The 16,630-nt window shown below is 33.2% G+C and overlaps 1 protein-coding gene and 1 non-coding gene across 2 annotated transcripts; one reads left to right on the top strand and one right to left on the bottom strand.

Annotated features, from left to right (window-relative positions):
- Window positions 1–228: 228 nt before the first annotated feature.
- On the bottom strand, window positions 229–301 carry Trnaf-gaa (transfer RNA phenylalanine (anticodon GAA)). Its single transcript has one exon. It is a non-coding gene; the product is annotated as a tRNA-Phe (tRNA).
- Window positions 302–8,894: 8,593 nt separating this feature from the next.
- LOC132760176 (uncharacterized) lies at window positions 8,895–11,599 on the top strand. Its single transcript, XM_060752094.1, has 3 exons — window positions 8,895–9,044; window positions 10,206–10,301; window positions 10,787–11,599. Exons 1-3 carry the CDS (start codon window positions 9,012–9,014, stop codon window positions 11,597–11,599), a joined length of 942 nt encoding a protein of 313 aa, XP_060608077.1. The 5' UTR covers window positions 8,895–9,011.
- The last annotated feature ends 5,031 nt before the right edge of the window (window positions 11,600–16,630 follow it).

Below are 16,630 nucleotides of genomic sequence, written 5' to 3'. Positions count from 1 at the left end.
GTTTACGTACAATAAGCATATAACAGAGACATTCTAAGATAATGAAATCATAATAATTTTTCTGTTAATAAATTTTGTAATATTTCGTAAGATATAGCTTTATACTCGTTTAGAAAATTAAAAATGTGAATGATTAAATACTGAGTTATCAGTTATAAAAAAAGATTTAAATATGTTATCATATTTCATCATTAAAAAATAGTGGTCTGCCGCCGACCGTTCCGTCAGCGCCGGAACCCGGGATCGAACCAGGGACCTTTAGATCTTCAGTCTAACGCTCTCCCAACTGAGCTATTCCGGCAGACATTAGTAATCGTTGTTGTAAGTGTATATATTGGCAATTGACATCATAGTTCGTATTCAGCCAATGAAAATTGCTCAACTTACTACACTAACCAATCAGCGAGCTGATATGCTAAACAGACGACAGTGTCGAAGGGAGACTACTACTATACAACGATCACGAATGTCAACATGATTTATCTTTACATGAACTATAAAATATCTTTTTATAAAAATAATGTGCATAATACGCACTTAAACATAGAGTGCATTTATTTTTTATATTAAACAATATGTTATTTATACTTAGACGCTATGTATAAATGAAAGGTTTAAAACTGACAAGTTTTAAAGGGAGGGAAAAATATTAAATTTACTAGCTCTAAATACATTGATAGAAAGTTTTATCTAAATAAGTTTAGTGATATTAAGTTAAGTTTTGCAAGGGTTTGGTACAAATGAAACCAAAATTTACACAGGCGCTCGGCACATTTGCCACGCCAATACTGGTCAAATTATCATAAAATAATCACCCCTTGATCATCAAGAATAAAATAACTTGCACCTGTTTACTATAGTGCACAAGTATGACAAAAATCTACACTGGAAACAATTCAAGATTGTGCATCGAGCATTTAGACGTAACAGTTCATCACAATATTTCAGTTGATCTGCTGCCGATCTTTTTTATGTTATTTGAAATATAGATCTAGCTGCAGATAGTGCAGTAAGATATTAATTAAAAATTTCATGAGACAAAAATGAATTGAATAGTTTCGCACGCCTTAATCAGCCAGTTACAGGAACAGAAATCTTGTTTCCGAAAAACTGATAAGAATTTCTTTTGACATTATCTCTTCGGTTTCTTGCTGGCCACGCGTTTTCGATAACAATTTTGTCAAAAGAAATATATGAGAGCGTTTCTCACGGTGAGCACGCGGTTAGCGCGCGAATTCAAAAACAATAAACTTATTCAACCAATGGAATGCAATCAATTTAGTCACGTGCATATTTTCACGCATGCGTCTTAAAAATTCCCATAGTCCTGTTTAAAAAACAGATGTTTACTATCAGTTCGCTTCATGAGAATTTGTAATTGTTAACGTTTGCTAATGGTGTTCCCATCTTAATATAATCACTAGCGGTCTTTTATGTTTTATGGCCACGTGCACAAATTTCATTCCACCTTGTTGCATTTTCAAAAACTTTCGACCTGTGGGAAAGCTCCTCCTTTTTAGCAGTTGTAAGGACCGTGGACATGAGTGCGAATGTTAGTTGTGTTTTCATTGTAAATAAAGAGGCACCCTGGCGCTTTAGAGAGAAATTACCACGTAAAATGAATTAAATCGAATGATTGCGGCTACTTTTCCGAATATTTTGATAATTAGGTTCCAATTTTTGCAATGAAGGCAGGGTGAGATGAGAGGAGTTAAAGTGTGGGAAAAATCTAAATGTTACAATGTAGAACTTAAATGTACATGTATGCACTTTTATAACCAGGTTTCGCGTGCAATGGTAACACGCAATTACTTAAATAGCAACGTTGCAAAATAACTTGCAAATATATCATTTTCCTCATATGTGAGTAACGTGTTTTGGAGTTTATGCTTTTTTGTTTTGTTTTGATTTTTGCATTCTGATTCTGTGTAAAAGCAATCGATTATCGATCACAGAGTTCGATCTCTTACGGACATATAAATGTATATTAGTATTAGATACTGTTATTGATTTCGTAAAAGAAATTTGAAATGGTATTTTATTTTGAGAGTTTATTTGCCTACCTATCCGAGCTAGCTAGTTGAGGTAATATTTTTCTCGTGCACGCTACTTTTGTACTTTGTACCTTCTTTCAGATTACTAGTACATTTTTATCTTAATCGCGCACAGTACATATTTAACTCAATACACCTCACATGGGATTGATTGTATACTTGTTATTTTATAATATAAATGGTTCCAAAAGCGGTTACCTAGTATTTCCGGTTTAATTTAAGAAAGAACTCTCAACTTCCGTTACATGGCATTCATTCTCTATCCATTATCAATCCAATCTACATTAACAATGTTCATCTTGATTTTGATTATTGAGTTTTATCAGGGTCTTTCAATTAGAACTATCTTCATGAGATTTTTCCAGCTGCAATAGTTTAAGGGAGGTAATCAAAATATTTATTAAAAATCAGGCTATGATAAACTTATTTCCCTTGTAGTCATTGAGCCTATGAAAATAAAGGGAGGTAATCATGAAACAATTAGGACCAAAAAAACCCCGCATTTTAGCGTTCAAGTTGTCTCCTGTATAAATTATATATCTATTTGTCTATGGAGTAAATCTATGTAAATTACAGATAAATAACATCAAATAACAATAAATTATTTCGAAATCACGCGGCAATGGTCGTATCGTCTGCTGCATATGATCAATTAAACAATTAAACGTGTGAGTGATATGGAAAGTACAGAAACACGTTAAGGCCATCACTCATTTCGTTCACCCGAGATACCGACCTCCGCCCTCCTCGCGCGAAGAAATTAATTTCAAATGAAGCCACATTTAACTCAAAATTTAAATTGCGTTATATATACTGTACATAACTGATATTGTAATTGTATATTTACTAGTGCATGCATGTATTTACAAGTACGAACTGTATAAATCTTTAAATGGTGATTTTAACACATCATTTTGATTTTGATTTCAATCAAAATTAAACGGAGAAACGAAGAATTAAATGCAATTATATTCAAGGTATATAGCTATGAACAGAGAGAATCGGTGATCTAGGCTAGTGGTAAAAGTGTGTCCCGTTCAACCCAAGGATCGCCGGTTCAAGCACTCCTCAGGTCACGACCATGTTTCCTCACAAGACACCAGTACAACATGTACTTGGTTAGTTCCAGTAGATGATTTGAAATGGATTGATATAATTTACAAGAATTTGTTTAAGTAAATGTACTATAACAAATTTAACGTACTTGATAACTTAATTTGACATGCGACTAGAAAGAAAAGATGATAAAATGGGATAAAAGATGTCACCATGTGTGTTAGAACTTACAAACACATGTAAAGCAGCATGCCTCCAGATGTTTAAAATACTTTAAGAAAATGAAACTTGAGAATTTTTTTCTAAGATTTTAAGAATTGTAAAAATATTCAAGATCCAAGTAATAATTTACATGTTATTTGCGATTAATTAATGATTTTGGTGTATTTATCACCATATATTTACTGCGTTACTAACACAGTAAGGTTTTTTTCCGCAATTTTGACCTTCTTTTTGGAATCTGGAGGCATGCTGCTTTAATGCCGAGGCTGCATGTTCTTATAAAAGAACTTGCATGTTCATTTTACATAATTGCGGGCTTTTGGTTGACATTGCGGAGAGGAAATGACATGGTTGAAATGGCAGTGTTGAAATGGCAAGTTCTTATATAAGAAATTGCATGTTCATTTTACATAATTGCGGGCTTTTGGTTGACATTGCGGAGAGGAAATGGCAGGGTTGAAATGGCAGTGTTGAAATGGCAAGTTCTTATATATAAGAAATTGCATGTTCATTTTACATAATTGCGGGCTTTTGGTTGAAATTGCGGAGGATAAATGACATGGTTGAAATGGCAGTGTTGAAATGGCAAGTTTTTATACATAAGAAATTGCATGTTCATTTTACATAATTGCGGGCTTTTGGTTGACATTGCGGAGGATAAATGACATGGTTGAAATGGCAGTGTTGAAATGGCAAGTTTTTATATATAAGAAATTGCACGTTCATTTGACATAATTGCGGGCTTTTGGTTGAAATTGCGGAGAGGAAATGGCAGGGTTGAAATGGCAGTGTTGAAATGGCAAGTTCTTATATATAAGAAATTGCATGTTCATTTTACATAATTGCGGGCTTTTGGTTGAAATTGCGGAGAGGAAATGACATGGTTAAAATGGCAGTGTTGAAATGGCAAGTTTTTATATAAGAAATTACATGTTCATTTTACCTTATTGCGGGCTTTTGGTTAAAATTGCGGACAGGAAATGCGGGGTTGAAATGGCAGTGTTGAAATGGCAGGATTGCAATGGCAGGAAAGGAATTGCAAGGTTGAAATGGAAGAGTAATTAATTGCAGAGTTAAAATGGCAGAGTGGAAAGAGCAATGGTGTGGAAATTGCAGAGTGGAAATGGCAGCGTTGAAATGGCAAATTGGAAATGATAGCCTGGAAAAAGTGGAAATGGCAGTGGTGTGGAAATGGCAGGAAGAAAATGTTGAAATGCCAGTAATATGCCAGTGAAGAAAAGATAATCAAGTCTTACATTTGGATTGATATCTTTTAAACTATGCACGGTCAGTTCAGATGTCCATAGCACAGTTGCAAACAAAGTAGAACATTTACAAAAAAATGTTTATGTATACGGTGGCATAAATACGCTAGCAATTAAATCTCAATTAACATGAAAACCTATGTAGGTTTCTGCGATGATGATTAAGGGTTTTAACATTAATGTATCATAAAACATAAAAAAAAAACATAAAAAAAGCTAATTAGTAATTATTACTTATACAAGACAACTTTCCTTCCTGAATATATATACATGTAAAATAGAATTTCGTGAAACCAGATATAAATTTCTTGATATCTTGCTACAATTTATTTTATATATAGATATCAGACTGCAAAAATAAGTTATGGGGTATTCCGAAAGTTGCAAGATGTTGCTTCATAAAAAGACATACAATTATCATTTCCGCGAGAGAAAAAAAGTCGATTTACTTCTCATTCTCCTTATGTATGTTTGCCAATGTAAATACTTGCAAGTTAGAATATTTGTCCGCGAAAGTGTTTTCATGAAAACAAAAATTATTAAGTGGCCTTGCAACTGTATATCTTTGCCGCATAAAAAGGCTAACGTTATAGCGTAACTGCACATTGCACTGGCTGTAATATTCTGTAAATTGGAAGCTTTGTACTTTTTCTATATATGACAGTTTATACCAAACTATTATACCATTGGATAACAGACGTTACCTTTTTTAGCAACAGACATTTGAATCCCCTTGAAACTTGACACTCGGCCTTAATAGCTTAAAAAAGTGCAGCCTCTTTTAAACCCACTTAAAATTTAAAGCCTTTTTTGTACGGTGTAAAATAGGTTATTTTTCGTTTACAATGAATAAATCTCCCATAACGGGTGTCATTTGTCAAAACGTTCTCCCGACTTCAACCTGTAGAATACAGTATGAAGCGACATATGGTAAATAATGTATGTATAAACAAAGGTATTTTGAAAGTTTCAATTCAAAAAGGCCGCGTTTTCTGATTGAATGGTTTCGAATTTTCCGTTGAAGCAGATGAACCAGCTGGTTGGTCAGACGTAAAAAGTCTAGGTATTCCGAAGATACGTGAGGTGATAGTATATTAAATTAGGTATAAAAGGCAGTTAATATGATGTAGATTTGGGTATTTTTTGTCATTTATGGGCAACAGAGGGTGACTTTATCAGACCCATCTATTTTCATATGTCAGTAGATAAAATTCTCTCTACAGGTGAATTAAAAATGCGGAGACGATTCAACCAATCCTATTTGTCGAGTCCGGCGCGTGCTTGCCACGCGCTAGAGAAATTGAGGCAATTATTAAACAATTTTATATATTTTACATACAAGATACGTGCATACGTATAACATATGTTATGTATATTAACTAGGTAACATGTGGGGAGAAAACGACAGCTGTTTAACTATTCAAATTCAAACTTCTTCGTTTACAATGTGAATTTTAAAAAAGTTGAAAAACACTTTAAAAATGAATAAAGTAGTACATTGTAATTTCAAATATATATAATAAATATTTTGTTTACTTTTTTATTCATAAATGGAAAAATGGGTCAATTTTCGACTTAATACCATTATTTGCAGAAAGGGGCGCAATATAATAAAACCACCGACCTCATCACCGCACGGTCAGCAAAATTGTAAGAGCGCTGGACAATGAATCGGGCGATCCAGGTTCGATCCCGGACGGTTTCGTTGTACATTGTAATTGATTATGAAATTCTTTATGTGGTCATTTGCATTGTAGATCTGCTCTGGCATGTACAGAAGTAACTAGCGGACCTTTGCGAAAGTGAAGGCATCTAGTACTGGTAAACTGCTTTACATCTTGTCCAGGAACGGGGATGGCAACAGTAGCTGAACTGTGCTCTGTTTAATTCATTGTGACACTTAATAATCTGGTTCATCGTCACGTTAGGCAAGTGTTAGATAAAAAATTGTTATTATTACACATTTACGAAGTACTGTACCTAAATACAGAGTGTTCATTTTGAAATCTCAGTATAAAGTATTCAGAATTATATATTTTATGGATGAAAATAGTGTAAAATAAAACCATAATAAGATATGAAAGAAAATAAAACTAGTTCACTTTTTTTGTTGAATTAAGAACTAAATGCTTTATTTAGAACCGAGATTTTATCGGGTCCATGGTGGTACATAATATACTCAATTATTGTGTCAATATAATCAATGTACATTAACAAGATATAACTTCAACAAGTGGTAACAACATACTTTGATATAGCTTACTAAGATTACTAAGATTACTAAAACGATATTCATTGACATGTCATGAAAATTCCCATTCAAAAACAATTACTTTATCATTAACATTAAGTAAAACGTAGCCATAACTGGGGACTACCGAGTGAATATAATTTATATCTGATAACGTATAATTTGTATTTATTTTCCTTAAATGATCAAAAATAAATTTAAAAATGGACACAAATAGATTCTTATGCCGTTTTTAAGTGTTGCAATGTTTGACCAGCTTTTATCTGGAGAACGCTGTGTGTCCATGTGTCTGTATGTTTACAATATTACACGTTTAAGTGTTGTACAGCTTCTACAATACCCAAAAAATCAACAAATTTTCTGGATGAGTTTGTATATTACTATCTACAAAATAAGAAAGGTTGTGATATTTACAAACACACTTTGAAGTATTCACCGAAAAAATATTATGTTGCAAGTTTGCAGCATCTCATTCACAAAAAGTGGATATTTCGAGTTGTTCTTTTTACTAAATGTTCGCATTGCAATTTCGTTTGCAAAATGCAATAACAACTAGTATAATGGCAGTTGTATATGTCTAATGCACCATCTAGTTGTATCATGCCATAACGCCGATGAATAGAGTCAATTTCCACTAGAAACCCAGCCCTGTGGCGACATAGAGGTGACAAATAGCCCCTTAATACCCCCTCCCCACCACTAGCTAGTAGGGAATACTTAGTTTTTAGTTTAGTTTGATTAGTGATAAACTATAAAAACAAATGTTTTATTGTAAAAGCTGAGAATCAATTTCATTTGCATAGATATTGGACATGTACTAAACTCATAACTCGACGAACTGTAAGGTTTTATATAAGCGCTTGTTCTTAACGCAAAATACATGTACGCGAAAATTCGTCCTACGCAAACCAAAATGATGTCACAGTATTTCCCTCTATTTTGGCGCAATAACAAGGTAGGACAGGACAGATAGGGGATATGATAGGTAGTTCCATAATTACATGAACAGGAGGGGCCGTGGATGTCTATGAGGATATCGAACCATGGGAAACAAATATAATCATGGTGCACATAGGGAACCATGCAGAACACAGGGAGCCAAGGTAAACAAGGGGAACCATTTAAAAATATAGGGAACTATGTGAAACATAGGAAACCATGGGAAACCAATGCGGAAACAAACGGACCCATAGAAAACATAAGGAACCGTGTGGAAACAAGGGGAACCGTAGAGAACATAGGGAACCATAGGGTAAAGAACCACGAGGAAACAAAAGAAACGTTGGGAAACATGGGAAACGTAGGGTATCCTGCGGAAAATAGGGGACAATGAGAAAAACATAGGGATGCATGAGAAAACAGGAAATCATCGGGAAACGAATGAAACCATGCGGAAACATAGTAATCATAAGAAGTCAAGAGGATATATGGTAAAAAAATAGGAAGAAAATTGACCGAAAGAAATAATTTTTGATTTAAGACACAAATTTATTGAATGAATTTTTAAAAGGTGTTAATGGATAATATAGGCACAAATTTTGTTGATCTTTAGAATAATTTTAAATGAAATGAATTCTGAATAACTATATCAAACAAAAATATAGGATTTTATACAAACACATCGTAATCAATGTAAAATAATATTTTTTTCGATTTATTAGATATCAAATAACAAAGCTCTTATGTTGCTTATCTATCCTACATAATCCAATAAAGTTAACCAACGTAAAACTGTCTCTCTAAATAACGTGTTGATGAAGTGGTTCGGATCACCTGCTATCACAATATTTCATCTCAATTTACTTTTCACGCAATGAAAGAGGGGAACACTTCAGATTTACCTTATATTTCAGTTTCCGCTTATGATTTTAGCGCCTTCGAAAAACTTTAATGTCTTTATTCATCACATACGCTTACCCTGTTTTGGTATATTATAATTTAAAACATCAAAGGCGTCTTTGTCTGCCTACAAGGCACGCGACTAAATTACTGGTCCATGAAAAACAAAAATGATAGAAAAAAATGTATATATTAGGTACAGCTGATACACTCTTGTTCAAAAGCGCCCGACAGCACGAGAGGTGAAAGATGGTTAAATTTCGATTATTTGTTTTGCTTACTGTTATGTATAGTTGTGTATAATAAATATCATTTTAATCAAGAATGGATCATGGCAAGAGAAAAGCTAAAGCTAAGGTAAGTCAGCGACATTTTCTTACAAAATTTTGTTTAAACAAAAATACATAAATGATTTAGTTTAATGCATCTTAGAAGAACAGATTGTTGTTAAATGATATATTGTGTTTGATGTATCAACCGACCACTGATAATTATGTAATTTTGGTGGTGGTGGTGGTAGGTTTAAAATAGAAATGAGGTGATGATGATGGTGATGATGATGATAATGATGGTGGATGGAGTGATGATGACGACGTCGATGATGATGATGATGTTGATGGTGGATGGAGTGATGATGATGACGACGACGATGATGATGATGATGATGTTGATAATGATGATAATGATGGTGGATGGAGTGATGATTATGATGATGATGATGGTGATGATAATGGTGGTGGTGGTGATGATGATGATGGTAATGATGATGATTAACAACAATGCCCAAAGTTATAGAAAGACAATTTCATTGTAAATGAATCAAAGATGAAACTTTATATTTCAACTCTGCTTTTTAAACATTCATTCAATGCGTAATTTTTCTTAATAAAATTAGTTTTATTGAACAAAGCTTTTTCGTTTTTTTGTTTGTTTTGTTTTCCTTCAAAATACAAGATAGTATTTCTTACATTTGAGAATTTGGGTGATTTACCAGTGACCATTGTCCAAGTTAATGTACTAATATAAAGTCCTAGCAAAATGGCAATTTAGATGTTTAAAAAGTATTAAAGAAATAATTTAAAAATCTGTTAAATGTACTAATATAAAGTTGACGGTGAAAGCTAGAGATTGGTACATTCCACTGACTGGCCTTTATTACTTATTTAGTAGTGATGAATAAAGTGTACTTCTTTGACCTCTACAACCCCGTTTTGTTGAAGTTTTACTTTCATTGTGAGAAGTTCACATTAAACAGGCAGAGCCAACCATGGTAGAATACCATCCGAGACTGTGGGTATCGTTTGATGCCGATTAAGCGACGTTTTAATAAAACATATGAGTCGCGTCATGACAAAGCCAACATAGTGCGTTTGCGACCGGCATGGATCCAGACCAGCCTGCGCATCCGCGCAGGCTGGTCTGGATCCATGCTGGTCGCAAACCCATTATGTTGGTTTTGTCGTGACGCGGCTCATATAATATACAGGCTTTAATTATTTTTACATTTTTCTGCTTCAGGTTGACAAACCACTCGCAGAGAGAAAAAGACGTGCACGAATAAACGATGCTCTTCTGCAGCTCAAATCAATAGTCTTACAAAGTATTAACAATGAGGTGAGTTGTGCACGTATATCTCGTGTTCATTTTTCTATCTTATGCAGTATGCATATGAAAAGAAAAACACTTTCAGTCAGTTTGAACATACCTCCATGTACAACTGTAGATCACTTTGGGTATATCTGTAATAAGCGACTACCTATCTACAAAGACCTAAGTAGTAACAGCAGTGCTAAGCCTGTTCTTTTTGTCCGCCGCTAACTCGTTTTATATCAAGTATTTCATAAAAATGAAAAGAAAAGTATCCCGCAAGATATATTCACTCTCTCAATAGACACCTTTTATGACTTAATCTGGTCCGCTACTTTATTATGTAATGTTAATAATTCGTACCAGTTAAATTTACGAAGGCTTATCGTAAATAAGTATACAGAATGAGCAGCCGAAAATAAGATTTTTTCTTTCTGCATGTACATTACTTTTAACATGTTTATTGCAACTATGTTATCTTAAGTTCTAAACTACATGTTCTTTACCTTCAGTCCACAATGATGTCAAAATTGGAGAAAGCAGATATTCTAGAAATGACCGTGGAATACATACATAAGATGCAACACTTCCAGAGCACATCTCCCGCCAATTCTCAGTTAATGCCTGGTAACAATGCCATCGTCTTTGATGGTTTACAGTATACATCAGGGTTCAATGAGTGCACCTCGCACGTGGCTGAATGCATGCGTGCTTTACCTGATACTGATGTTCCAGACGACAGTATCAAAACGAGGCTATTGGAACATCTCGTGAGTGTTGCGTCAACTGACGATTTCCGTAATAAAAGTAAACGGCAAGATATAGATCCCGGTATAAATGAACGTAATGAAAACGTCGAGGTCAATTCCATAAGTACAAATGAAATGTGTAATGTTGACACTAATACGTATGCTTACTCAAACGCAATGTTACAGAACAATGTGTGTAACATGGAACATAGTCTGAATACCAAAAATGTTACCGAAACATCTTGTACCGGATACCTCGCTCCGCAAAGTGAAATTCTGAACTCAGTTACTGACGGAGATGCTTCATACACAGTGTTGGGAAATGTTGTAAATAACAATAAAAATTATCATTATCCTATGTATACAGCGTTGCATGATGGATTATTCAGTATTCATGGAGAGGCCAACAAAGTGCATGAAAGTTTGCCAAACGAGGGGGACAATCCAGCTTTTATACTTTGGCCGATTGTTCAAAGAACTGAAAACGAAGCCGTAGGGGCGCTAAATGTTCAAGAATCAAAGGAGGAAAATGACATATATACAAATATGAAACGTATTACAAAGTGCGCTATCTAATACTGGAGGTAGTGAAATTCCCTGTGTAATGGATAGTAGAGTATCATATGTTCCATTCAATGAAAACCAAGCAAAATCGACGCTTCAAACTCAATTATCTCATGAGCGATTTGATAACAGCGATGCTAAAATTATTCAAATAAGTGAAAGACATTCAACAGATGGTCGGGGTTTACATTCACCCATGCAGGATATCGAAAACACGGACATGAATCATGAACCGAACGAAAATGGTACAAATGCCAAACGTGTTGATGGTTTGGTTAATACGGTCAAAGATTCTTCAATAATGAACATTCCAAAGAAAAGAAGGGTTCTCGGAGATTTTACAAATATTGGCTCTCACAAAACGACAATAAACACATTTAAAGAACTAAAAAGTGGAAAAAGTTTAAAACAACAACAAGGTAAATCGCCTAAGAAATCTAAAAAGACGTCACCTGTAAAAGAATCCGGAAGAATACCAAAACCAATCAAAAAACGGATAACTGCATCAGTATTTGAACGTGAAAATATATCTCGCGATACCGAATATTTAAACAAAAATGCAAATCGACTTTCAGTTCACACAGAAGATCAAAACGTCTCTTACATCGGTACATCAAATAAAATAAAAGAACACCGAGAACTTCGATCGTCAGGTGATTGCAGTCACGAAGTTAACCAGTCAGATCCAAACAATCAAGTCCATTTTGACGGTTTTAATGTTTTCAGGTCTGGCGATAATCAATCTGAAAGTCATCGTCATGCAGAGCGAGAAAACATGAACAATTTGTACTCAAGGAACGCAAAAAAAACTTCCATTTTTTGATACTTTCCCCAAAGATTTAAATTTAGGGTAAACATCAAAATAGACTCTCCCCCCAAAATAATTCCAGGAATTTTTTCCCACAAATAAAATTTTTTAACAACGACTTTTTACCAAATTTTTTTCGCTAAAAAATAGCCCCAAAAACCTCTGGAGCCCCCCCTGGAAAATGTGTACTTATCTTTGTTTCCAATATTTTCCCTGGTTTAAAAAAAATACAATGTTTTTTGTATAAAGTTAGAACGCAAAAATTTTGGCCCATTAAAAGGGTTAGCCAGTAAACCATTAAAATTTTATTTTAAAAACCCTTTTTTAAAAGGGAAGAAAAAAAAAAATTTTTATTGTGTAACCCATGTTGTTTTCATTTTTTTTATTTTTGTGTTTTTTTAAATTTTTCAAAAAAACAAATTTAATTTTTATAAAATTAAATACCAAAGATTTAAAGTAAAAACCGAAAAATGTACATTTGATTTTCAAAAAAGGCAAAAATTACAACATTGGGGGTTGGGGGCCTTTTAAAATTATACTAGTAAAATTATTTCTTTTTAAAATAACTTTAACTTCATAAATAGTTACAAAACCCCCAATTTTTCCTGGTACTTCTCATTCCTAACGGAACAAAATTTAATGTAAAGGGGCTTTTTTCGGAAACTTTTCCACTCCCCCTTTCCATATATCCCCCGACTGCGTTGATACAGCTTAGCAAGGGGGGGGGCAGGATTTACGGGCGGGTTTGAGCCTATATCGTTTCTATCCCCAATAAACGGGGTATGCTAATCAAATTGACTTTTCCGGGTCTTTCATCCAGGGCTCTTTTTCCCTTTGCGCCAGCCCAAAAAACCCGGGTTTCCCCCATACGAACTTTTTCCCCTTTAGCACAATTTTTCACCCTTTTATTGGGGAAATTTTTAAAATAATTTTTGTCATTTAATGAGCGAAATTTTATTTAAAAAATTACCCTTTTATGAAATAATTATTAAACATATACAAAAACAGTGCATTTTTTTGTTTTTCCAAATAAACCACGAGCCCAAATTTAATCAAATGTGAAAAAAATTTAAAAAACCCTATAATTTTCCCTTTTATTTGCCCTCTCCGTCTGTCGTTCTTTTTTAAAGAAAAAAAAACAAAACAAAAAAAATAATGTTCATAAAAATGAATGTTCTTTCAAATTTTGAAAAAAGGGAAAACAAAGGTGACATTTTCAAAAAAAATTAAAGAAATCAAAAATTAAACCAAATATAAAAAGGAAAGATCGCCCAAGGCAGGGTTTTAAACTTCCCAGAACATACTGCATACCCCTTTAAAATATTTCACCAAACAAGACCACCCGGAAAAGGGCCCCCGGGGGTCATCGTAGGGGTTTGTTTGATCAATCTTTTTGTACAAATAAAAAAATGGGATTTTCCTTTTGAATTTAAAACCCCGCCGGGGTTGAAGGCGAATTTTATTAATCATTTTTTCCCTTTTCCTTTAAAGTGTAGTCTGTATGTAAATTTAAAACAGGTAGCCCCCCAGTCAGGGTAAAAAAGGGACATTAATTATTTTTTCCATAGGGGTGAGGATTCCGGGCAGGCAAAATGCCCCCAGATAAATTTGGTTATTTAAAAAAAAAACCCAAACCAAAAAAAAACGGGAAGTTTTAAATTGGATTTTTGCAAAAAAAAATGGCCCCTCCTTAGCAAACGGGGCCAAAAAAACCCCAAACCCCTATTTTTACCTGTGGTCTTTTTGGGGACGTTTAAAAAAATTTTATCTGGGTTATTCATTTTTCCCGGGATATTTTTGTCATTTGCATGGGAAAAAGGGAAAAAGGGATTGGAGTAAGCGTAAAATTTTTCCTTTAAAGCCCCCCCTTTTAAAAAAGAAACGTAATTTTTTTAAAAACCGTTATCATCATGTTTTTAAAAAAGCTAAAAACCCTTTAAAATGTTTGATTTTCACTTATTAATTTGCATATGTTTAAATCCCCCTAAAAAATTTTTAACAAAATTCTTATAAAAAAAAAAAAAAGGCTTTAAAAGTTTTTAAATTCTTGCAAAATGGTCTTTCATTCAAAATGCCAAATTTTTAAATCAGCATATTTAACCCTATTAGATTTTTAAAAAGGTTAGAGAAAAAAAAGGAACATCCTAAATTATACATATAAATGTAATACTTTTTTAAATTTTGAAAAAATTAATATTTAAAATAATTAAAAAAAACCAGAAACTATATTTTCATTAAAACATACAACCTCAAAACCCCCGGTAATCCCCCATGAAATTATACATACTTTTCTTTGAACAAAAACAGCAGGGCCCAGTTATTTAAATGCCCTTTTGGAAATCATCTACTTTTTACACCAAAAAAATAATTTTCAATTGAAAAGGGGGTATCTTTTGGACAGGGGGTGACCGGGGCCATCATCAGATTACACGTCCTTTTTCTTTTTTAAGGGAAAGGGGAAAAGGAATAAACGTAAGTTTTCCAGGAATAAATCAAAATTTTCATTCTATATTTTTTTTGATCAGAAAAAAAGGGGGAATCACTTTAAGATGACCAGGGATCGTTAGATGTGCAAATCATTTTAAAAGGGAATTTTCTTGAACGATATAAAGGGGATACTTTAAGATACCGGTGCATTTAAAATTGTACATATACAAATTAAAATTCATTGAGAAATTTAAATTTGAAAACAAAAGGGGCCGGGGGATCATCTACATTTACAATACTTTTTTAATTTTTGAGGGGTTTATAATAAATTCCCCAAAAGATCCCCAAAGGGAATAACCATTTTTTAAATTTTACTTTATATTTATCCATTAAATAGAAAAAAAGGGGAAACCCGAAAAATGACAAAGGGATCTTCTATATTTACATTCCCTTATGCATTTCTTTTGAAAAAAAATAAATTTGGGTTCAGTGAATGAGCGGGGGAACCCTACTTTTACGTTTTTTTTTCTTATTAGGGAAACAAAATTTTTTGGGTATCTTTAACAGCCGGGGTTTCATTATTGGACTTTACTATAATATTCATTAAACAGAAAAAAAGGGGAAAACCAAACACTTTAGATAAACAAAGGTTTTCATCTTACATGAAAATTTAATTTTTTCTTATTACGGAACAATATATGGGTATCATTTAAGCACCGGGGGTCATCTATATTTAAACACAAAATTTAGTAATAATTTGAAAAAAGAAATAGGATAAAAAACGTAATATGAAAAAGTGGTATCTAGAATTTAAAAAGTAACTTATATTTTTCTTTGAAAATATCAGATGTAACGTAATTTTGACCAGGAAAAAATCTTAAAATGTACTTTTATACCTACTTTTAAAATTTTAAAAGATTTTAAGGGGGTTTTAAACGTTAAAAAAATGACCAGTGGGTTTTCTAAATTACTTTTATACTATATTTTAATTAACAATAAAAGGGATCAGTAAGATCCCGGGGGGGTTATCTAATTTTAAAATGCTTTTATTTTTTATTGAAAGAAAAAATTTTAAGGGGATCACGTAAGAGCCCGGGGGACGTCGAAAATTTTGCATTTAAAGTATAAAATTCTTTAACAGATTTTCGGGATCAGAAAGATACCGGGGGAATTTTTCTCATTTTTATCTACTTTTTCAAATTTAGGGAAAGTTTTTTAGGGAGATCACGAAAAAGAATGAAAAGGGGGGATAACTAAAATTAACTTATAATTAAAATTCCATTGAACAAAAAAAAAGGGGTGGTCAGGGAAAATGACGGGGGATCATCTTACATGTACATTTTTTTGGCTTTTATAAAAACACATATTGGTTATAAATGAAGCTGCCCAAAGGCCAGATCAAAAGGGCCCATAAAAACTCTTTCTTATTAGGGAAGGGGTTTAAAAAGGGGATAAGGGTAAGAAAAGGGGGACATCAAATTTTACATATCATAGTTTCTTTTTGATAGAAAAAAGGGGGATCTTGAAAATTTGAAAAAGGGAATTTTCATTAATATGAATTAACTGTAAGAATCAATTAAAAAGAATAAAAGGGGGTCACTTAAAATGCCAAAGGGGTCAAATTCCCAATTTATACCTTTCAAATTAAATTGGAACGGTTTTATAAAAATCCCCAAAAGATGTAAACGGGTTAAAATATTTAAAATTTCCCTTAAATTTATATCCCTTTGAACAAAAATTTAAAGGGGTTTCAGTTAAAAACCCAGGGGAAATTTTAAGATTGTATTTATTTGTTTTCTTTTTTGGAG

Source organism: Ruditapes philippinarum, unplaced genomic scaffold, assembly GCF_026571515.1.
Source record: "Ruditapes philippinarum isolate M1 unplaced genomic scaffold, ASM2657151v2 ctg2663_1_1_1_1, whole genome shotgun sequence".
NCBI lineage: Eukaryota > Metazoa > Mollusca > Bivalvia > Venerida > Veneridae > Ruditapes > Ruditapes philippinarum.
The sequence above is the reverse complement of the archived record's forward strand: the minus strand, read 5'-3'. Positions and strand labels throughout refer to the sequence as shown.